Genomic DNA, 25,140 nt, shown 5'->3' with positions numbered 1-25,140 from the left:
TGAGTTGTGTACTCACAGTGCACTTGTGTGGTTTCTCTCCCGTGTGCCTGCGCATGTGAACCACCAGCATGTACTGGGCTTTAAATGGCCGCTGCTCACGAGAACACTCTTGCCAGTGGCAGACAAACTCCTTCTTCTCGCCGTGGATGTGCTCGTTGTTAATGTGCTGCAGAGAGAGCAAAAATAATGCAACATTGGTTTGGCTTGAGGTGTAATTTAGGTAAATATTGCTTGATCTGGATCTGGTTCTTACATGAACGAGTTGGTCTTGCGTGTCAAATTCCTTGTTGCAGCTCTCCCAGCGGCAGTTGGTTTCATAGACGGCCTCAGGTTCAGGTTTTCCGTCCTCCCTGTCCAAGTCATCCCTGCCGTCCAGGAGACCCAAAAGGGGGTCCTGATGAAGGAAACCAAACATTTAGAGTATGTTACAAACATTTTAGGGTTTTGATATGTGCACACCTAACACCACATCTGCATGAATTTAGTGATTTATCCAATCCAATCCACTTTATTTATATAGTTTCCAAAGTGCTGCACAGACTAGTAAAATAAAAAAAGTTAAATTAAAATACAACAAATGAAGGTATAAATTGAATTTAATCCAAAACTAAAAGATCATTGTACGCCTCACTTTTCAGCAGCAGAACCGTGTGACTTCTGTCAGCCAAAGAGTATTGAAAGATTATGATGATTATGACAAAAATGAGCAAAACACTTAGATGGATATGTCACTAAAATAATAAAATAAAAAAAAATTAAATAACAAAAAACGTGATATATATAACATTTTCTAAAAAATAATAAAATTTAAAAAATTAAATAAAACATTTTATATATATATATCATGGTTTTTTATTATTTATTTTTTTATTTTATTATTTAATTTTATTATTTATTATTTTTAATTTTTTAAGTAAATAATTATATATATATAATTATATATATATATAATTATTTGCGTTTAATTTTTATTTTGATTATATACTTGTATTTTATATTTATATTATTTTCTAATTCTAAAATAGTGGCCCTACATGCAACATTGTCTTGTGAGAGCACACTTTTTTCTTTTATTTCACTTTATTATAATTTATTGCAGTCTGTACTGTATGTGTACATAACGTCATGTTTACATTACCTGAGTACCAGTAGAGGAAGGGCTGGCTACATCTCCTTCTGACCTCTCCTCCAGACTCTTCACATTGATGCCATCTATCACCCCCACAAGCCCAGGCTCAGTCTTCAGCTGCAAAACACATAAAAAAAACATTTTAAAAACATTTCTCATCATCGAGATTTTGTTGCCATGCAGACTGATATTGAATGCTAAGCCAGGTAAGCAATAGGGAAGAGTACCTGTCCTTGCTTGGGTGGAACATGGAGACGAGGATTGTGGGGGGGTAACCGGGACGCCTGGCATGCGGCTGTGGTGTGTGACCCCAGAGGTGTCACCCCACCTCCCCCGTAGAGGGATCCCTGTGGCCTGGAGTGGCAGTTCATGTTGCCGGAGTAACTCAGTGATGGACTGCAGTCACATAAACATAAACAATATCATCATAATCACTATCAACTGCTGATTCAATTAGAAATGCATGTTTGTATACAACTATAGGTGTCCTATTAGGCCAGAGGTAGGGAACCTATGGCTCGGGAGCCAGGTAGGGCTCTTTTGATGACTGTATCTGGCTCTCAAGCATTTCTTACCACAATGAAAATGTATTTTTGCTAGCATTTTAAAGTAAACCATGACAGAAATGACTGTTAAAAATAATATTCAAATTCAACAACTTTCTTATGCATTTTAATCCGTCCATCTATATTCTACTGCAATACGGCCGACCATATCTATCTTTCCTGATGATATTTTCCAGGTCAAACACCAAAACTCGATTATTACTGGGTAATGCGGTAGTCTCGGTCATTGAGATGTCAACATGTAAATATAAACTTTCCTCCTTTAGTCAAATAGTCACCTAGCTAAAGTTGCAGAACCAAGCCTTCTGACGAAGATGGCCAAAAGAAAGAAATACATGTACGGAGTATGGTGCAAAACCATGCAGCAGCAGAAGTTGTATTAATGGCAACAAGTATTTGATTTATTATTAGACGAAAGTGTGCTGGCCACACCCCATTAGCGTGGGGTAGTGTGCCTGGTCTACACAATTAGAGCCCATTATATCTAAAACTGTTGGTCTTACATAAAAATGCACACATTTTATTGCATTCAATGTTTAAAAAAATGTATATGGCTCTCACAGATACACATTTTAAAATATCTGGTCTTCATGGCTCTCTTAGCCAAAAAGGTTCCCGACCCCTGTATTAGGCTATTATGCTCTCCCTAGTGGAGCAGTTGGGAAACTACAGTTTGATAACAATTTAGCACTAAAGGGGATCACTCATTCATTAATTTTACCTAAGGCACCACTATGTATAAGTCAGGTCAGGTCTGGAACCAATTAACAGTAACAAACGAGTACTTTTATTGTATTTACCTGGTCATAAAATGGAGACTCCCACTATATAAAGCACAAACAAAGGTGTAATGTCTGACCTCATGGCGCTGACAGACAGATGGCCGTAGGAGCTGGCCCCATTTGGCGTGCAGCGGGCGTTGACAAAGGCCACCAGGGAGTTTGGAGATGTTCTGATGACCGTCTGCAGGTCCACGCTGGGATCAGACAGCGGAGAAATGGACAACGCTCTCTTTTTACTCAGCTTCAGCATGGAACGCGGCGTGGAGAACCTCGAGCCTGAAAGCAGCAACGGGCGGCCATGAATAATCTATGGCATATTTATAGTAATGTTATTTTTCTTTTTTTTTTTTTCCTCTCACCGTCACCTGAGCTCATCTGATCTGAGTTGAAGTTGTGATGCGAGGACATCATGTTGTTCTGGTTACAGTAGGGGGTGCTGTTTCCTAAGAAAAGGCCAAAATGTTAATGATGGATGGATGGATGGATGGATGGATGGATAGATGGATGGATAGATGGATGGATAGATGGATGGATAGAACAAAATGTCGGCTGGCTCCCGTATAATAAATAATAATGTGGAGAATAAATAGATAACATCAAATATGATCAATTTACAGCGTAAACAGTAATTTCTACAAATAATTTAAATAATTTTGAATAAATAATAATAATTGAAAGTTTTGCGTGTGCATGTGGGCAGGTAGAGGCTTATTTGGCATTGAGCAGTCTCATGGCCAGGGGGGAGTAGCTGTCTAGTACATGATAACGCAGTAATATCAATCTTAATGTATTACAGTAAATGCTTTAATTATGGCCTTTTAATTATAGCTCTCGTTGACCACATGGTCATTTATGAAGAAGTATATTGCTACAGCAGAAACGATGCTAAGCTATGAGATAATGTCATTTATGCCAACAATGTTAATTTAACGTTTGGTGAGAAGCTTCAAATGCAGTTACTGCCATATTATGTCGTTACTAAGAAAACAGAACATCAGTAGGTTGCCTACAGCCACAGCTACAACTGTTCATGGCAGTGTTCTTTGGTTAATTAGAGGCAACGGTGTTGTTTTCTTTTGGTGACAACTTGTCTGGATGAATGAGTGTTTCCCATACGTTCATTTGTTTGTGGTGACCCGCCACAAATAAATTTGGACCACCACTGATTGATTGGAGTTACTCAAAGATATTAATAATGGGACTGTCAGTGTTGCTTGTCGTTACAACTCTGTACAGTAGATGGCACTGTAACTATACAGAGCTGGTCCTCCATTGCAGCTGAAACAGCTTCCGCTCTTCTGGGCAGACTTCCTACAATATGTCAGAACGGTTGATGGGATGCATGCCTTTCTGGACCTTCTTGTGTGCACTAAGGGTGTGGAAAATAATCGATATTAATCGATACATCGATGCGCATGTGCGCGATGCGAGTGCATCGGCTCATTCACTGGGTATGGATTAGTGCTGTGACGTTCACGAACGAATCGGTTCTTTTGAAAGGCTCAAAAGCAGTACCGCTGTGAATTGTACAATGGGTAATGCAAAACGGTGACGTCACTGTCAAAGCAGAGTGTTATAGCACCACCCTGTGGAATATTTACAATGAATCCAGATCAGACTTTAAAAGGTTATAATCGGTATTTCAGAATAATTAAAATAAATAACTCATATAAAAACTCATATAACTCATATAAAAATAAATCACTCATATTGGTGGGATATTTACATTAATTCCTCCCAGTGATTATTTCCATGATAAAACGAGTTAAGGCCAGGCTTGCTTCTTAAAACGTAACAAATATGAGCCAAATGAGCCAGTTTATTTGAACGGCTCTTTCTTTGAAAGGAACGGCTCACCAAGATCCGGCTCCCTTCAAAGAGCCAAAAATCCCATCTCCAGTATGGATGGAATTGACGGGTGAAATCTAGATTCATCCCAATGCGTTTGTGGGTATCGGTAAAATCCGATGCAAGCGCTGTTTTATTAAGGTTAAACTTCGCCCTATATATGCTGTTCCCCAGGTGCAATGAATGCACCATCATTATTTGGACTTATGTATTGAATACGAACGGAAGCCGTAAGGTAAAACAGCATGGACGTTCACACGCCAAGCAGCAGCGAGGAAGTTTCTATATTTAACCCCCCCGCAACGTTTGGAAACACTACGGATTCGCAAAGAACGGCGGAAAGCTCGAGAAAACGTCCGTCATTTGCAAAGAATGCCGCGTTAAGAAACCGCACAACGGCAGCAGATAAACATGTTCCTCGTCGGACACCGGGGGAAAACCAAGCAGATCAGGTCAGAACAAGTGGATCTTCCGCTACTTTCTAAATTGTCTAGTTGTTATTTGTCCGTCCCTGCAACAAGTGTTCAGCACAGCAGGTGGCATTATAACCTGAATTTTGAAAAAAAAAAAAATTAAATGGTATAAGTTGTTTTACACATTCTGCTCCTCACTACTGTATTAGCCTAGCTTCTAGTGCATTCATATTAGCAGACAGGAATATAAACAAACATTGATTGCACTGCTGAAAGTGTCCCTTTAACTTTGCTGTTGCTGCATACTGTATTTTTTACAGCAGTAATTATTGTTTAATTGTTTTACTCCACCACTGAACCATTGATATTGTAATTGTAAAGCTTTTTAAAAGTTGTTGCTGTTTTAAGATGGCAAAACGAATGATCAAGAAGTAGTGCATAGTAAAAAAGACAAACAGCGCTTAAGTTGAATTTACTGCCAAGTGCCTAGAATAAGGAATAATGCCAAATCTTTTTTGTAGGACCACACTGAGTTACAGTTTTTTCCCCTTTGCTTATTTGCATCATGTTGAATTGCATCATATCGCAAGAAATTGCAACATATCGTATTGGATCTAATTGATTTGAACTAAATGATTATCGCATCGTGAAGAGGGTGAATCGTATCGCATTGTATCGCCAGAAAATTCCATGTATCGTATCGCTGGCAGTGCATCGAGATGTTGATCGAATCGTCCTCAGTGCTGAGATTCACACCCCTAATGTGCACGAGAGACCAAAACCTAGATAATCTAACCTTCTATGTTCCTGTGGCCCATCATGCCAAGTGGAATCGGACCTTGGTGGGGCCTCATATACTGATCCAAGCAGTGGCCGATGCTCTGTCCCGGTCCTGGTCCTGATCCATGACCCATGCTGGGAGTCATAGGGTTGTACATGGCTCTGCAATCCTGGGGAGGGCCGTTGAGGTGCGGTGCACGCAAAGAGGGCACGTCACTGTAGGGGGACTGGTCTGCAGACAGGAGGCTGGGAAATAAGGAGTGACACATAAACTGTCAAATCCTCAACTTGTGTCATTCATTCGTTCATTCATTTTCTACCGCTTATCCTCATGAGGGTGCTGGAGACCCTGCGCGCGAACCACTCGTCCACCGTGCACCCTCAACTCATGTCAATTTAAGCAAATATTACTGTCACATTGATGAAGAGGTGTTTCATATTTGTTGTCTCTTTGTTTTTCTTGTATTCTTTTGCATTAGTTCCTGCACTCCATAACACCTTTGGGGAGTTTGTAGCCAATCATAAGCTTGAAGAAAGTCATTTGCAGAAAAGGCATTTAACAATTAGTAATAATAAGAAGAATGGGGTAAATGGAGGAAATAAAACAATCACATACAAAAATAATAAATAATAATCATAAAATATATTGATAAATATATAATTAAATAAATAAAAATTGCATTCAATAAAATAATAATTATTTGGTTCTATTCCATGGTCAGTTGCTTCTTAATAGTTGAGAGACCTTAACCGTGCAAAAACCTGCAAAAGTGGCAAGACTTTACTGTGATGTGTCCTTCTGTCCACTAGAGGGCACATTGTCATTGTTTTGTTTTTATTTAGTGGGCTCTCTGGGTAGCCCCCATTCTCGCAATTTAGCGGGTACAACAACCCTTCTTCATTCATTCATTCATTCATTCATTTTCTACCGCTTATCCTCACAAGGGTCGCAGGGGATGCTGGAGCCTATCCCAGCTGTCTTCCGGCGAGAGGCGGGGTACACCCTGGACTGGTCGCCAGCCAATCACAGGGCACATATAGACAAACAACCATTCACACTCACATTCATACCTATGGACAATTTGGAGTCGCCAATTAACCTAGCATGTTTTTGGAATGTGGGAGGAAACCGGAGAAAACCCACGCATGCACGTAGAGAACATGTAAACTCCACACAGAGATGGCCGAGGGTGGAATTGGACTCAGGTCTTCTAGCTGTGAGGTCTGCGCGCTAACCACTTGGATGCCGTGCAGCCACCCTTCTTCATATCATTTGAAAATAGTGAAAACAGATAGTGACACTTAATTGTTATCAAAACCTGTAAGGATGACAATAATGATATGCTAATAAAAATCTCATCAAATAATATGGTGATAATGATGCTACTGAAGCATCAGCTTCAACATCAACAAAAAGATGTCATGGAGGTTGTGAAAAGGGAAACCACTACACTGCATCATGACATCAAACAACAAAAGGATGAAAACCCACCAAGCCAATGAAATGTAGTTCAGAATGGATGAGCTGGAGAAAAGCACACGTATGAACAATGCGATTGTGGCTTGTTGATTGAGGGCAGTTCAGAACAGAACCCAAACCCAGATATTCCTGATCTCTGACTGTATGGCCAACATGTTAACCACTAGCCACTAATTTCACCAAATGTAAATAAATGTTGAAGAAGACAGGAAGTGAACAAATGATCAGTAAGAAGGGAAATAAACTTCTTTCTGGACAAATTGAATTGCGTAACAGTAAACATGTGATGTATTCCAACGCATGCGCCACCATGGCCGTTGTTCCTAAATCTGTCTGTTTTTACCCCTCATGCTTCCCTCCCAAAGAGGCCATCTTCATCCATCCAAGCATCCATCCACCTTCTCCTAATTCTTCCTTTCTCCGCTCTCTCTTTGAGCACAACATGTAGCTTAATCTGCACACTCTAATCCACTGCTGGACCACCCCCCTCCCAGGCCCAGAATGTAACCCACCTCCCTTTTCTCTCCTACTATTCAATCTGTTCTCCTTCTCCGTTTCCCCTTTAGCGTATCTCTTTCTGTCTCCCACCCGCCCCGGCCACCTTTCTCTGCAGCCCTGCCTCATGGCTGTGGGTAACCTGAGCGGGGCGAGGGGCAGTCATGCAGAGCGCAGCAGGGGCTGGTCAGCCTGTAATTAGCAGCTGTCAGAGAGGCCGAGTCCGCCCGCAACCTGGGTGGCATGGTGGAAAAGGGGAGGGTGGAGGAGAGCGGGGGTGTGAAGGCTGAGCTTGCAGCGTGGCCGCAACAATTGCAGACAGATCTTACGGCTTGCAGCGCCCTCAGAATGAAGCAGGGGTTGGAAATAGAAGCAGGTTGTGACCTTTGGAGATGACTATCAAGGTGTCGGCATAAGTCGTGTGACATTAGAAAGAATAAAGTAGCACAGATTAGATTAGAGTCACTTTAAACAGCAAATCTTAATCCATTTATATGTCAAATATGTGCACAATAAAAAAACTATATGCATAAAATACTTTTAGTACACCCCAATTTTATTAGTTTATTTTAGTTTTATTTAGTTAATTTATTTATTTAGTTATTTAGAGAAACTCAAGTCATTCAAGTCCAATGAATAGCTTAAAATTGTAAATGTAAAGGTACATTTTCTAAGGTTAAATTCAATGGTATTTACTAAGGTTGTGAACGATATCTGGTTTGACATACGAGATATGCCAGGTAGCAGCCTCCTGGATAAGAATAATCCATAAATCTTTGGATGAACAATTTCAGACAGATCTTACGGCTTGCAGTGCCCTCAGAATGAAGCAGGGGTTGGAAATAGAAGCAGGTTGTGACCTTTGGAGATGACTATCAAGGTGTCAGCGTAAGTCGTGTGACATTAGAAAGAATAAAGTAGCACAGATTAGATTAGAGTCACTTTAAACAGCAAATCTTAATCCATTTATATGTCAAATATGTGCACAATAAAAAACTATATGCATACAATACTAGTCAAAACTTTTAGAACACCCCAATTTTATTTATTTAGTTTATTTTAGTTGTATTTAGTTTAGTTTTTTTAGTTTTATTTAGTTTATTTATTTATTTATAGAAACTCAAGTCATTCAAGTCCAATGAATAACTTAAAATTGTAAATGTAAAGGTACATTTTCTAAGGTTAAATTCAATGGTATTTACTAAGGTTGATGCTAAGTAGCAGCCTCGTGGATTGATAAGAATAATCCATAAATCCTTGAATCCTTGAATAAATTGACTGTAAAGACATGCAATCACTTGACTCCACCTCTTAAACAATATGAGAACCTGGGCTGCCAAAGAAACAACTGTCACAATGAATAAATAAAGGTTGTGATTGGCTGGCGACCAGTCCAGGGTGTACCCCGCCACTCGTCTGAAGACAGCTGGGATAGGCTCCAGCACTGCTGCGACCCTTGTGAGGATAAGCGGTAGAAAATGAATGAATGATGAATAAAGGATGGAAATGGGAGCAGCGTAGCAACCGCTAGCTAGTCACTGCAAAATATTTTCACACGTCAGAAAAACAATACTTTGCTAGAACCTGATTAGGTATGTCAGTTATTGCAGCTTGTATAGCCGAGACCAGTAGCGGTTCGGACCATATGGGCAATTACCCAGGGGGAAAGAAAAAAACAATCTATTTACTAATGTTCAGCTATCACCAAATCCTCATAGAGTCAGTGCATAGCACTCTACAGGCGTGATACTCGCTCCCCCAAATGTGATCAAATGTCCACCATGTATATTGCAGACCAAGAGCCTGAAACATGCTATTCACTTCAAAAATGTTACATAAAAAGGAAACTTTTGAGTCAATATGAGATGATTTTGCTAGTTTGGTGATGATGGCAGGAAATGATGATAATAGTGCTGTGTCAACAAAACATGGAAAAGACAAAGTCAAAGCCATCAGGTGCACTATAGAATCACTTTATGTACCTACATTATGCAATGTATATTATCAAGTTAACATTACTTGGCAGCGGCACGGCGGTCGAGTGGTTAGCGCGCAGACCTCACAGCTAGGAGGACCAGGGTTCGATTCCACCCTCGGCCATCTCTGTGTGGAGTTTGCATGTTCTCCCCGTGTATATGTGGGTTTTCTCCATTCCAAAAAAACATGCTAGGTTAATTGGCGACTCCAAATTGTGTACCCCGCCTCTCGCCCGAAGACAGCTGGGATAGGCTCCAGCACCCCCTCGACCCTCGTGAGGAAAAAGCAGTAGAAAATGAATGAACATTACTTGGTGCGATAGATAAGTGCTCCGCCCTCCCCACAAGCTACGCTACTGCTACTAGCAAAACCACATTTGTTTACAATTCCTAACGACGCAAGCATCAGGCACAAGTGGTTGGAGTTTCTGATTCCATACCAGCAAAAGAAATGGATTTTAATTTTTCAATGGAATTTCACACTGGACTGTTTTGCTAGCTGCTCTAGCCAACGTTACTTGGTCGTGTGGAAGACTCAGAAAAGCAAGCAGTAAGTTAACAATTTATCAGTGTCCTAACTGTGTTTATTTTATATACGTCATGTAGCAAAAGTGCAGGGTTGCTAATAGCCATTTCCCACCACAATTAGTGGCCACATTAGACGTTACAGATGCTGTTGAAAACCTAAAATGCTAAAATGCTAAAGCTACTTCCCATTGAGAGACATCTTGAAGTAACCTCTTTTGTTAAGAAAATTCAAACTGCTCAGTCTCTACTTCCTGATGGGATTCGGAATCCAACACATATGGCTGTATGTTAAAAAACGACATTTTAAAAAGATAAATCGTTGTTAATTATCAACTCCTATACACAAACTGAAAGTGTTTCTATGCAGGCGGGGAGTGTGACCAGGGTATGCCTGGGGGTGAAATACATTAAAACAGACCATAGCTTATTTATGGAGTTACTCCACCACAGCGGAGGAGATCAATAACTGATAGCTGACAGAGCTTTTTGGTGACCATGTTATTTCTTTAAAGTGAAATGGCCCCCGAAGTCACCTGTTTTCAGGTCACAACACTGGCCTTTTTCCTGTGCGGCCATCTCAAATCATTCATTCATATTCTGCCGCTTATCCTCACGACGGTCGCAACTATGCTGGAGCCTATCCCGGCTGTCTTCAGGCGAGAGGCGGGGTACACCCTGGACTCTCAAATCCAAAATGTCCAAATGTTCCTTACCCTCTGGAGGGCTGGCTGGGTGAGGTCTCATACTGGTACAGGCCCTGGTGTGGCTGCATGTCCACTGGCATCGGCGCTCAGAGGCCCGCTGCTCGCCTTACGCTAACAACCTAACGGAAGAAAAAGACACACAAGGACACGGTCAGGGCTTGGCCCAGCTCAGGCTAAACAAAGCTGACTAAAATACACCACAGCAGAAAAGACAAAAACAATTGCGGGCCAGAAGATGGATGTGTAGGATGTTAATAACACAGCAAACGGCTGAGTTTATTTTCAAACGCAGCACTAAATACCTTCAATTACATGCAGAAGGAAAGTAGGAATTATAGTAGCACAATTCAACTTCCACTCTGTACTGCATGTCAGCAACCAGCAGGATTTTACATGCAATGACCAAATCGTAAACTTATAAGATATTATATTTACAAGAACATCATATTTTTGTGAAAATGTAGTTATTATTTTCAGTCCAGGGTGTATGCCGCCTCTCGCCCAAAGACAGCTGGGGTAGGCTCCAGCATACCCGTCACCCTAGTGAGGATAAGCGATAGAAAACGGATGGGTTGATAGTTTATTATTTTGAGAAAAGGTCATAATATACAGAAAGTAAAACTGATTATAACTGATAAGAAGTTCAATTTAAACTTAGAAGACTAAAGTTGTGTTTTTTGTGGGAGAAAAAAAAAAACGCATATATTTTTATGGAAATTATATACTTTTCACAAAAAACAAAACCAGTCACAATATGTGAGGGACCGATGAGAGAATAAACATTTAAATTTAAAGAAATAATGTTGGAAAGTTGTTTTTGAAATGAAAGTCGTAATCTTTTGATTTTTTAAAAAATGCATATTTAATAATTCTTTTTTTTTTTTTTTTAGAAAAGATGCAAATTCAAGAACAAATTAATGAGCTTTCATGTCATAATTTTGTGAAGTCATTGTAAATGTTGATGTAAATGAAAATAATTAGCGACAAAGTGAATATAGGGATGTTATTTCATGCCTCGAGGATTCTAACAATGGCTAAGAAGAAGGACATTTAGACGGACATAAACAGGTTTTCTATGCTGTAATTATGAAATTAATCAATCAATGAATAAATTAATAAATAAGGAATCCTATGTCGCCAATAATTCAGCCAATTGGTTAGCGCGCAGACCTCACAGCTAGGAGATCCGAGTTCGATTCCACCCTCGGCCATCTCTGTGTGGAGTTTGCATGTTCTCCCCATGCATGCGTGGGTTTTCTCCGGGTACTCCGGTTTCCTCCCACATTCCAAAAACATGCTAGGTTAATTGGCGACTCCAAATTGTCCATAGGTATGAATGTGAGTGTGAATGGTTGTTTGTCTATATGTGCCCTGTGATTGGCTGGCGACCAGTCCAGGGTGTACCCCGCCTCTCGCCCAAAGACAGCTGGGATAGGCTCCAGCACCCCCGCCACCCTGGTGAGGATAAGCGGTAGAAAATGAAAATGAAAAAAAAATAAAATGTATGACTTTTCTGGACAAAATGCAGTTTTTCGACAAAATGAAGGACTTTTTCTCACAAATATTCAACTTATTGTCATATGCTTCTAACTTTACTAATACTAATAAATAAGAGAGGAGAAATATGATCTCAGGGAGAAAACTAAACTTGAAACACAATGTTAAAATCCCACAGCATTTCAGTAAGTGGAATCAAATAGTGGAAGGGAAACAATACAAGCAGTTGGTTTTTGGTATTTCTATTATTATTTATTTATTATTACATCGATTATTAAATATGATATATTGTTATTTACTACATCACCACATTATCTAATCACTGCCATTGCTCATAATGCGTGCAACTTCTCATCTTGCGCACAATGAAATCCAAAACGCCAATCTGTTCCTCGTGTTGTGACCAGCGAGAGGATGTGTTGATGCTACTTCTTCCTCTAACCACCTCTGACCTCGGCTTCTCATGGAAGCAGACGATCGTATGGCCAATGTTCCCATATGACAAGTGGTAAAAGTGGTGTCGGCTGAGGATGAAAGCGTGTGTGTTGTTGCCATGACTGTTATGTTGCTGCTGCGCAAGTGTTAAAGGGGCAGCGGGGAGCTGTTTAAGCCTCAGAGGGATTGGTGTGTAAACTTAGCAAGTGGCTAAATGACACAGAAGGCCCTGGTGGTAATTGCATGTATGCGCCTTGGCTTGGGATGTATGGATGATAATTAGCTGCAAGTGCTAAATAGAGATCTCCACGGGCACTTCAGCTGTCCAAAACTCATAAATGCCATGAAGGGGCGCTTACACACACACACACACACAGACACACACACACCTGTCTGTCTCGCCAGGGTCTATGATAATATTGGAGTGCCCAACAAGTCTGCAAAAACGGCGACACTATGATTGTGTTGCAGTGCGTAAGCACAGTGGCAGGTGTGTATGAGCCGGACAAATGTACGTACACTACAGTGTGTGTGTGTGTTTGGTGTGATGAATGTGGGATTTGGTGTGAATTACATAACTGCACCTTCAAATTTGACCTAAACTCAAGTCTATTGTTTATTTTAAACGTAGGATCATTATGATGAAATCATGATACAATTAAAAAAAACAAATAAACTTATCTGAAAAGATGTAAAATGTAAAAAAAAAAAAAAAAAAAATATTGCATTCATTTGTTTGTTTTTATACACTTTTCTTCTTATTTTATATCAATAATAACATCCCTGCATTAATTTAATTTTAAATACATTTTATATTTAATTTAATTTAATTCAAATGTTCATAAAACTATTACAAGTCTACAAGGTTGTTTAATCTAATGCTTTTGATTGCAATTGATTAATTGTTTTAAAGATTAGAATATAAATTAGTAAATCTGTAATTGTAACAAATAAATAAGTAAGAATATGATAAAAACCGGGCTATTTTCTAGCCACATAATAGCAAAAAAATCCCTACTTTGCTACTAAAAACATCAGATTAAAAACAAATCTTGCAGTCATTTATTTTTATGTACTTTATGTTATTTTATTTCAATAACGTGTAACATCCATGCATCAATTTTATATAATTATTTTATATAATTATGTATATATTTTTTTGTATAATTGTGTGTATTGTTGTTGTGTGTGTAGCTGCTCTATAGCAGTCCACAAGTCAACACAAAGTGCTGAAAATGAGCAGTAATGGCTTATACACCCAAATGTACAGTACTATTACTGCAATAGTATTACAATTTAGCAACCACAGGATTGCTATTTGTTATTGAAAATATCCAATAAAGAAATCTTGTATGCTTGCATCCATTTAAAAAAATATATTTTTGTTTGTTTTCAGGTTTCTTATCATACAGACACAACCCGATGTACTAATATTATCCTCTAGACATGCATATATTCCACCATAAAAGTTTTTCTTTTTTAAAAACATGGTCCTATTTTTGGCCAATGAGTCCATGAGAAAGTGAGAGGGACTTTACCGGCCTGGGTAATTTTGTGGCACTGGATTCGAGAGGGAATCGGAGCAGCAGCATATTAAAAACCTCAGTGCCATAAATCAGATCCGACTAAACAAGTCCGCTTCACTGTGGCACAGAGACTTATGTTGCCTACCAAAATGATACCAATCGGAAAAGGATAGATTCTGTCATCACATGATCATGCTTTCCAACATCAATTATCAAGGTCCACATTTCAGGAACTTGCAAAGTTAAATGCAAAGTGCTTATGATTGGTAAGCACACATGCAACATCCTGGAATTTGACCATTGTGTTGTGACATCATTTATGTTGGGTGACATTTCCCGAAATCATCTGCCCTACTTCCTGTGAGTGCAATGTTTCCAGAAAGGACAGACATTTCCTTGGTTCGATGATCAAGACGTCCCCTTGTATATCTGCTCCTTGCACATTTTTCGCAAGATGTCACTTTTTTGTTACTGTCAGAGTCTTGTGTCTATACTGCTCCCAGTTAGGAATGTAAATACAGAGCATGTGTGTTGTTGCAGAATTTACATAACATAGCTGGAGATCTTTCAGCTGCCGTTATTAAAACTTCTAGTTGTCTTCCGCTTGCGGTGTTTTGTGGTTACGAACGTGTTCCCATTCATTAATGAAAAACTGAATGCTAGGTTATGGGTGAATCCCCAACCACCAAGTGCTCACCTGGTAGCCCTTCCCCCCTATCATGGATACAATTGGCTGAAATGAGTTCCCTGGAGGGCTGCACGATGGTTGAGTGGTTAGCGCGCAGACCTCATAGCTAGGAGACCAGGGTTCAATTCCACCCTTGGCCATTTCTGTGTGGAGTTTGCATGTTCTACCCGTGCATGCGTGGGTTTTCTCCGGGTACTCCAGTTTCCTCCCACATTCCAAAAACATGCTAGGTTAATTAGCGACTCCAAATTGTCCATAAGTATGAATGTGAGTGTGAATGGTTGTTTGTCTGTATGTGCCCTGTGATTGGCTGGCATGCCCGAAGATAGGCTGGGATAAGCTCCAGCATGCCCGCGACCCTCGGGAGGATAAGCGGTAGAGAAAATGGATGTATGGATATGTAAGTCACCATTGTATTTTGTGAGATTATTTGCTTTATTATGTCTCCCAAGTGGCAGTGCGCCAAGGAAAAGGAAAGCCATCACCATGAAAGTGAAAATGGACATCAGGAAAAGAGAGAAAGGAGACACGCCCACTAACATTGGCTACTATTTTGGTCCTCCTCCTCTGACACTTTTGTTTCCATCTCTCTGGGTCACGAGTGTATGTGAGCGACAGGAAGAAAAGCTCTGACTCGACCAACTTTTTTGATTTTGTGTTAAAAAATATTGTTTCCAAAAAAGGTCGTCTAATGCAGTGTTGTGTTATAGTTAAATAGTTTGGTAGCGTTTACTACGTTTTACAAGGAAAATAGAAAGCACCAAGCGTCTCTATATCAGGGACCATTGGTGGTGTTGAGGTTCACACAGCTTGACTTTTTCCACCCTGCCTGAATGAGTGACAACCAGTCTAGGGTGCGGTTAACCTTTCACCCTAAGTCAGCTGGGGTAAGTTCCAGCCCCCTGCCTTGACGCTGACAGTCAAGCTTTAGCTTCTCCTGCCAGGATTTGAAACCTGGACTGGAATAGTCTGAGGGAACATTTATGAGTAGCTGCTGGGCAGTGAATGATTGGGTCTGTATTGGGGGTGGATTGTTTATATTGGATTCTGATACTGCTTATTTTCAATGACATCACTTCAGACGTGGGGGTACGTTTTCGTCAAGAACTTTGTGTTTTGTGTCATAGTATATATATATATATATATATATATATATATATATATATATATATATATATCTGTTTCCTACTGCCGTCTTTCTTGGCTCTTTCTGAGTATCTCTGTCTGCTATCTCCTCCTTCCTCCCAGCAGTGGACTCCACCCTCATGACTCCTCCCTGTCTTTCTTTTCTCTCTCCTTCAGTCTTATTCCTCCTCTGCACCCCCCCCCCCCCCCCCCGCCACCAATGCTCCTCCCCCCTCCTGGCGGCGCTGCAGCCCGTCGAGGTGGGTGTTCTGGGGCTGTTATGACTTAGGGAGACGATAATGGCAGCTATAATGTAGCCAGCCGTTCCTGATGTGGCCGGGCTTGCGGAGGATTGTGTTGTGTTAAGTCTGGAGCCCAGAAAGGAGGGAGGGAGGGAAGGAAGGCGGGGCCCGGGCTTTCGGCCAACCACGGGCCAGACCCTACCTCGTTTTCTTTAACTCCTCTCCGTCTTTCCCTCGTCACCCACTGACTTTTTGTGGCCCTCTTGTTTTCCTTCAGTGGTAAACTTTGTTTTGAAATTCTGGTTTTGTTTTTCTAACCCCACCCCTCCCCGACATGGACTCTCCTCTTTTGCCCCCCTTTTTCTCCCCCCCATACACCCTCCCCTCTGTTTTTAGCCCTTTTTACTCTGCGAATTCCTTGCAGCTGCTGTAATGTGATGGGTGGGGGGGCCTGGAGACATCACTGTAGTGTACAATATAAGCTTTACTCGCTGACCTGCTGCGAGCCAGATTAGCGTCATGTCTCCTTACAGATTCTTCATCTGAATGACTTTAAGTCCCCCTCAACTTGAGAGGATATCAAACAAGAATAAACATCATTATGACAAGTCACCAACCTGACAATAAGCAGCCATTGTTTTATTCTTATTGTTTATTGTTTTCGATTATTCTTATTGCCATGATGTTATTATGTGTTATTTACTTCAATGAATCATGTGGTATTTTGGAGCCTAAAAATGGGCGTCAGTGTTATTTTACAAATTAAAAACAACCAAAACAATAAGGGCACGCCACAGCCTACTGTCAATTGTAGCAGCTCTTACCTAATGGAGGAAGATGCCTGACTCGCCCCTTGCATAATATGTTTTACAGTCATTGCAGTTTACATACAGTGGAACCTTGGATAGCGCCATCTATCCCTTTCATTCCTCATTTATATGCATTTAAAACTTATTTATGTATGTAAAACCTAACTTGAACATGACTTGAAGCCCCTGTGTGGCCCGCAGGACACTAGTTTGAGGCCCCCGCCTTGATATGAAAGTTTAATGTTAGTGCGGCCCGCGTAAGTTTGATATGGATGCTGTATGGTATCATGTACCCAGAAAAAATTATTACGTTTGATTAATGTTCATGTTAAAGGTTAAATAACTCTTAATAGTTATCCTCCCCATCCGTGTGGAAGTGGTAAGTTTTTGGCTATAGTTTAAAGGAAATAACTTGAAGGCTACCGTTTAGGTCGCTAGCTCTCTAGTTTGCGAGTTAGCATGTGTCTCAAGACCCTGCAGTTGTGCAATATGTTGTAAATAAAAAGAATATAAATATGACTACAGTCGTGTTTTGTCATGTCTACAGGGCTCTAATAATGCTTTGTTCATTTTAATCTGAAAAAAATAATTTGTCTACCCACCAACTATATGTGGTTTCTTAAGTTTTTATTATTTGCTGTTTTTTTATTATTATTATTATTATATTTATTATTATTATATTTATTATTATTATTTATTACTGATTGATTGATTTTCTTTATTCTTGATTTTTTTTATTTTTCATCTTATTTTGTGCAGAAAAATAAAAATTAAGATATTTGAGAATAGTAGAATGTTTTATCAGAGCTTTTCTTGTAGAAAACCGGAACCAAAGCACTGAAAAAGTTTGTATATTTTTCTGTTTTTAATAAATGCGTTTTTTGTTTTTTTTGAAAACCTGATGCGGCCCAGCCTTGCCCAGACCCTAGCTCCAGTGGCCCCCAGGTAAATTGAGTTTGAGACCCCTGCCGTAGCAGTAGCGCCACGTTTGCCTTCCTCTTGCTCCCGTTGATATTCACATCAAGGAAGAGGAGTCAAAAAAGCCTCTGATGCATCCATGTCTGTCATCAGTCACTCTGGCTGTGTAGCACCAAGGGATCAACGTCTCAGGCTAACATTTTGACAGGGTGTGAAGCCCGACAGAGGGAAGTTTACAATACAGCAACACAGACAATGTGTGAATTAGGGACTTCTGACTGAGTTAAGCCACAAAACAAGTATAGTAAACATTGGTAACTATGCTTCTGTCCTGTCTGTTGGGGGGGGGGGGACTTGCGGCAGACTCCCACGGGTCCAAAATATATTTTCCAGAAGAATGCATGCCACATGCAGCACAAAAATGTAATGGTAATGGTAATGATTTTATTTCATTTGAACATGCATCAGATTACAATTGAATGCATCCCATAATCAGTTCACAGTTCCACATGTCCAAAAGGAGTAGGAAGAAGCAAAGCTTATTAAATCCTACCCCTCCATCTGGTACTTTCACAATCAGTAACTGTTACATTTGTTCACTTCCTGCTTTCCTAATATAGTTTTTTTTTAATTGTCTTTTTTTTTTGTGGCCAATAACATACCCCGCCTCTCACCCAAACTCAGCCGGAATAGGCTCCAGCATACCCCCGTGACCCCGAGGACGAAGCATCATAGAAAACTAATGAATGAATATTTCCCAGCGGCAGTGTGCCAAAGAAAAGGAAAGCCATCACTATGGAAGTGAAAGCCTTATTGGTCCTAATCGCTCGACTGTGGCGGCCATCATTACAAATGTTAAGAGGGTCAAAAGGCCTTCAGGAATAAAGGCAAGTTTATTACTAGGGATGCTCTGATTGAGCGGGCACCGATCAGAATCGTCTGATTTCCATGAAAAAGCATATGCCGATAAATGCTTTTCAATGCTGATCACAAAAGCCGACCACCTCTGGCTGATACTATGGCAGCTTCTTTTCTTATTTCTCTTTGCCTTCAGGGGTCGCCACAGCAAATCAATCTCCTCCATCCAACCCTGTCTTCTCTCTCACCAACTACCCTCATGTCCTCCTTCACTACATCCATAAACCTCCTCTTTGGTCTCCTACCTGGCAACTCTAAATGCAGCATCCTTCTACCAATATATTCACTATCTCTCCTCTGGACATGTCCCAACCATCTCAGTCTGGCCTCTCTGACTTTATCTCCAAGGCCTCTAACATGTAATGTCCCTCTGATTTACTCCTTCCTGATCCTATCCATCCTGGTCACTCCCAATGAGAACCTCAGCATCCTCATCTTTGCTACTTCCAGTTCTGCTTCCTGTTTTTTCCTCAGTGACACTGTCTCTAGACCAGGGGTCTCAAACTCAATTTACTTGGGGGCCACTGGAGCTCAGGTCTGGGTGAGACTCCAAAAAAAAAAAAAAAACTGCATTTATTAAAAACAAAACAAATTTAAAAACTTCGCTTTGGTTCCAATTTTCTACAAGAAAAGCTCTGATAAAACATTCCACTGTTCTCAAATATCTTACTTTTTATTTTTCTACACAAAATAAGATGAAAAATAAATAAACAAATCAAGAATAAAGAAAATCAATCAATCAGTAATAAATAAATATAATAATGATACTAAAAAACTTAAGAAACCACATATAGTTGGTGGGTAGACAAATGATTTTTTTCAGATTAAAATGAACAAAGCATTATTAGAGCCCTGTAGACATGACAAAACACGACTATAGTCACATTTATACTCTTTTTATTTACAACATATTGCGCAACTGCAGGGTCTTGAGACACATGCTAACTCGCAAACTGGAGAGCTAGCGACCTAAACGGTAGCCTTCAAGTTATTTCCTTTAAACTTAAATCACCAAAAACTTACCACTTCCACATGGATAGGGAGGATAACTATTAACAGTTATTTAACCTTTAACATGAACATTAATCAAACGTAATAATTTTTTCTGGGTACATGATACCATACAGCATCCATATCAAACTTGCGCGGGCCGCACTAACATTAAACTTTCATATCAAGGCGGGGGCCTCAAACTAGTGTCCTGCGGGCCACATTTACTCATCTAATGCTCTATAAATTCCACACAAAGCAAGACAACATCTCTTTCTCCATGAAAGCTTTCATTCTCAGAGTCTTATGTTACCTCCTCATTTAGAGCTTCTCCAGCATCCATCCACACTCACGTCATTTACACTCATGTCTCAGTCTCCGACTCCGTCTTGTCTTTGTCTTTCCCGCTTTTTGCCGCACACATGCATCAGGAGTCCACCCACGCATGCTCTTCCTGGTTTTTCTTGCAAGTTTTCCACCTCTGTGCCTCCAGCTGTTGCACAGCTCGGGAATATAGAAGTCTCAGCAGGCCATAAAGCCTATAAATATGGCCTGCCCACCCAAAGACTGTTAGGATTATTATTTTTCTTATAATCACTGCGGCGCTTGTGTAAACCCAGGGCATAATTATCTGGTTTTTGGGGCTCAAGTGAGGACATTTTTTGGAAAAAAAAGGGGGGGCTAGTGGTGACAGGGATGAGCCCAGGAGAGGATGCAGACAGAAGAGTGATAATTAATTAGTCGAAGATGGAAGATTTACAACTTACTTTGTTGTTTATAGAGCGCACATACGTTATTGCAAGCTGCTGCTCTCCACAGCTGCAAGCCAGCTGTGTGAATCAAGCGCTCCTCATCTGCTTTATCCATCTATCATTACCCCCCCCCCAACTCTTCCTCTACCCCCATTTCCTCCGGTGACTAGTCTCCTTATAAGGCCTTCAAAGAAAAATGTTTGTGGTTTGTGCAGCTCTACCTTGCTGATACATAGCTAATACGTGCAGAAAAGGGGAAGACGTTGCTGATACATGTTGGTGTGTGTGTGGGGGGGGGGGGGGGGGGGGGGGTAAAGGTGGGATGGGAGTTGCAGGAAACCACAGGTATGTGCAGCCAGGCGGGTGGGTGGCCTGAAAAAGTGGGCTACTACAGGAGGGAAAGCTACACTACTACACTTCAAACAGCCCTCATCCAAAATGGAAGGTGACTATCTCCTCTTTTATAAACAATATAGCAAAGCCAAAATCTCACTGTAATAATTTTCTGTTGAAAATGCAAATTTAAGCACAATTGCAACCGTGCAGCGATCCACTGTACGAATGACAAATCCAGTATTGTAACATTCATTCATTTAATTTTCTCCTCCTTGCTGGAGCCTATCCCAGCTGTCTGAGGTACACCCTGTACCCTGGAATGGTGGCCAGCCAATCACAGGGCACATATAGACAAACAACCATTCACACTCACATTCATACCTATGGACAATTTGGAGTCACCAATTAACCTAGCATGTTTTTGGAATGTGGGAGGAAACCGGAGTACCCGGAAAAAACTAACACATGCACGGGGAGAACATGCAAACTCCACACAGACATGGCCTAGGGTGGAATTGAACTCAGGTCTCCTAACTGTGAGGTCTGCGCGCTAACCACTCGATCGCCGTGCAGCCCCAGTATTGTAACACAAATAACATAATACAAACCAGCTAAACATGGTTGCCTACAGCCACGGCTTTTCATGTATTTTTGATCCATTCTTATTTTATAAAGCCTCGCCATTTTGTAATTGAAATTTTGCGGATTAGCTCTGTCACTCTGAATGAACTATGGTGTTTTGTTGTTGTGACCTACGCAATACGCAAAAAGAAATCCGCACATAGAAGGTAAACTATATAGCTACCTAAATGAAGCATTTTCAAACATATGTACTGAAATTACAAATATTAGCGATTCAAAAGATGCATTCAAAGACATTGTGATCTGTAATTTTCTGCTCTGTTCACTAGGTGTCAGTAATGTTACTTAAATGTTGGTGAGACACACAAGCACCAGAGTAGGAACAACAGGCTTGATGATGATGGGCTACTGTTGCGGGCCGTAACCCATGCTAAGCTATGATAAGCTCTGAACCCTCGAATTCACTTCCTGTCTGGCCCCTACCCAGTTCCCCTAGCACCGGTTACAGCAACACACACAAGCCAGTCTTATTTATGTCTTAAATCTCTTATTATGTTGACTATATTGGGTAATAGGAGTGTAAAGTGTAAAACTGGAATTATACACACGTTTTCTATGGTCTATCTACAGAAATATAACATTTATCAAGAAATTATTGTATTTTTGTTTTCAGAATTTCCAGAATACTAGATGACATTTTTCTTGAATGAACGAGGAATGTTTGCTACTGAGTGTCAACACCGGTACACAAATAAATTTGTATAAAAATGTTTATGTAGCAATCTATGTCGATGTAGGATGCTTTCTGTTTGCCATACGGTGCCAAAAAAATGATCTCTCATATGTGTGTGGTCCTTCAAAGAGCCGTTGGCCGCATTGCTCATTAATCACGAAGCATTTATTACTTCCATCACCAGATGTTGGTGGCTTATTGTCTTATTACTGGCAGACGTACAAATAAAGACACACACATGTGCTGCATTATACTCTATATACTGTACGCATACACACTTGAAATCAATCAATGGAGTTTTTTGAAGTGCTTAGATGTGTGTGTGTGTGTGTGTGTGTGTGTGTGAGATTTCCCACCAGGACTGTAATTAAGAAGCATTAACATCACTGAAGGGCAACAAATGACTCATTATAAAAAAAAAAGGGCGGTGGGTTGTTAATGCAAATGCTAGTGGTTGTCAAATGACACCTTGATTAATTGGATAATCGATTAATCATCGATTTATCCATTATTTCAGCTGTGTTTCTAAATATAGTTCACTAATGTACACTTTGTTACTCAATAGCATGACAAAGTGTATCATTCTATGAAAAATATTGCATACAGTACAGAAGTTAGGTTATTTTCATTGTTTACGTTGTCGTCAACACATAAACAACACACACATAACATACACATAACATACACACAGCGACAATAACAGTTTGCATGTAACACGGTGACAAGAAAACAAAAAAAAAGTGTATCGCTACTGAAAGAAAGGAAGAAAAACAAGGACGAGTGAATCACTTGAGAAGAGGATAAAAAAAAAAAATTCTGGCGGCCGTAACGTTGTTTTGTAGCGAATGACTCACTGAGTCTGTGTGTGGTATTCATTGCCTCCTTTCTCCCGTACAAAGGCGGGATGGAGGGAATCGGAGGGGATGGAAAAGGGAGAAGAATGACAGCGAGGTGGAAGAGAAAGAGAGGGAGGGAGCGTCGAGCGTCTCTATGCTTGAGCAGACCTTTTGACCGACAAGAGAAGGACTGGAGCTCCATTGTTAGCATCACCATTGCTCACTGTATTGTGCCACCTGATGACTGCTGGGTCAAACTCTCACACACAGATCCTCGGTTCCTACGTACCTCCAAGCATTCCAAGGGTTAAAGGGATGCATATTGGCATCAAACATTCATAGAGGTGAAATCTCCTTACTTTTTGTCTATGCTATTCGCAAGTGCATGCCATACTTGTAATTGTTTTGGTTTTGAGCTTGAGCGGGAGTGGAAGGACGTTAAGCGGGGAATTAAGGTCCCGTCTGTGCAACACACAGCTGCAGATATCTGCTGGAGAAGAGCATAGAAGATGGATGGGTGGAATGGTTTTGTGGGTTCTTTAAAATAGGGAAATGAAATGCTTGGAAACCTTGTCAAATGTAGAAATCCTAAATACTGTCAATCGATTAAAATATTTGATCGTGATTAATCACATTTGTCCCATAGTTAACTCACAATTAATTGCATTTAATCACATATAGAAATAAGGAGAAGAGCATAGAAGATGGATGGGTGGAATGGTTTTGTGGTTTATTTAAAATAGGGAAATTAAATGCTTGGAAACCTAGTCAAATGTAGAAATCCTAAATACTGTCAATCGATTAAAATATTTGATCATGTTTAATCACATTTTTTCCATAGTTAACTCACAATTAATTGCATTTAAAAACAGATAAGTTTTTATCGATAATAAGTAGGAGAAATTGATGTGGGCCATTATTTAAAACAATACATATATATACATACAAGCATATTTTTGCATGACTAGTTTTCTTTATTATTAGCATATTAGCGCTTAAACTGTGAGCGAGTGAGACCTCTCACACTGACAAAAACATGCTGTTGTTTTTTTTACAGCGTCAGCTCAAAATAAGATTTGTTTATTTATGATACTGGTTTTATATTCTAAATTCTAAACATTTCATCCAAATTGCAAACTCGGTGTCATTTTATTTCTCTTTTAAAACACATTAAAATACACAGAAATTAATCATTACATTACAGTCAATATTATTTTATTACAATACCCTAACTATTAATTAGAAATCCCAGTTTTTTAATGGTGATTGAACGCACCGATGCACAGAGGGACATATGAGCATGAATACATTATTAATTAATACTAATAATAAAAGTAAAAAAGTAAAAGTATTTTAACTACAATAAATAATATTCAGGGCTGCATGGTGAATGAGTGGTTAGCGCGCAGGCCACACAACTAGGAGACCTGAGTTTGATTCCACAATCGGCCATCTCTGGGTGGAGTTTGCATGTTCTCCCCGTGCCTGCGTGGGTTTTCTCCGGGTACTCTGGTTTCCTCCTACATTCCAAAAACATGCTAGGTTAATTGGCGACTCCAAATTGTCCATAGGTATGAATGTGAGTGTGAATGGTTGTTTGTCTATATGTGCCCTGTGATTGGCTGGCGACCAGTCCAGGGTGTACCCCCGCCTCTCGCCTGAAGACAGCTGGGATAGATGAATAATATTCATAAATTTTTTTCTTTTTTTTTGGTTTTCCCCAGTGCATCAGTGTACCAGAGGACACACTAATATTAAAATACATGTTCTCAAACATGCCTATTGTATGCTAAGCGCTTCCACACGATGTAACCCCAACTACGTTGTCCTGGCATGATGTAAAAAAGTCCAGCTCTAACTGAGTAGACGTTTGGTATTCATTAGCGGCTCTCTGGGCTGACAAAGAGAAGCTCGCTGGCCTTCATGCGCCTCTTCACTGGTGCTGAAGAAGAGGGAAGGATTGAGTGGCTGAAAGGCTTGAAGCTGAGGGCTGAAGTTCTTGCGTCTGCCAGGGGGCACCTGAAGAGGGCCAAAGATTCAAGTAAAAAAAAA

The 25,140-nt window shown here is 40.2% G+C and overlaps 1 protein-coding gene across 3 annotated transcripts in view; it reads right to left on the bottom strand.

Annotated features, from left to right (window-relative positions):
* The window catches only part of gli1 (GLI family zinc finger 1), a 57,654-nt gene that overhangs the window by 4,985 nt on the left and 27,529 nt on the right, over positions 1 to 25,140 (bottom strand). For 2 of the 3 annotated variants that reach the window (XM_058054941.1, XM_058054942.1), the window contains exons 2-9: positions 10,711 to 10,820; positions 5,535 to 5,764; positions 2,837 to 2,920; positions 2,555 to 2,753; positions 1,357 to 1,525; positions 1,139 to 1,246; positions 254 to 394; positions 17 to 166 (exon numbers count right to left, since the gene is read on the bottom strand). In XM_058054941.1, coding sequence (XP_057910924.1) covers positions 17 to 166; positions 254 to 394; positions 1,139 to 1,246; positions 1,357 to 1,525; positions 2,555 to 2,753; positions 2,837 to 2,920; positions 5,535 to 5,764; positions 10,711 to 10,781 — 1,152 coding nt within the window. In that variant the 5' untranslated portion in view covers positions 10,782 to 10,820. The remainder of the gene's footprint in view (positions 1 to 16; positions 167 to 253; positions 395 to 1,138; positions 1,247 to 1,356; positions 1,526 to 2,554; positions 2,754 to 2,836; positions 2,921 to 5,534; positions 5,765 to 10,710; positions 10,821 to 25,140) is intronic. The other variant, XM_058054943.1, reaches the window with a different exon arrangement.

Source organism: Doryrhamphus excisus, chromosome 18 (assembly GCF_030265055.1).
Source record: "Doryrhamphus excisus isolate RoL2022-K1 chromosome 18, RoL_Dexc_1.0, whole genome shotgun sequence".
NCBI classification, from domain to species: domain Eukaryota; kingdom Metazoa; phylum Chordata; class Actinopteri; order Syngnathiformes; family Syngnathidae; genus Doryrhamphus; species Doryrhamphus excisus.
The sequence above is the reverse complement of the archived record's forward strand: the minus strand, read 5'-3'. Positions and strand labels throughout refer to the sequence as shown.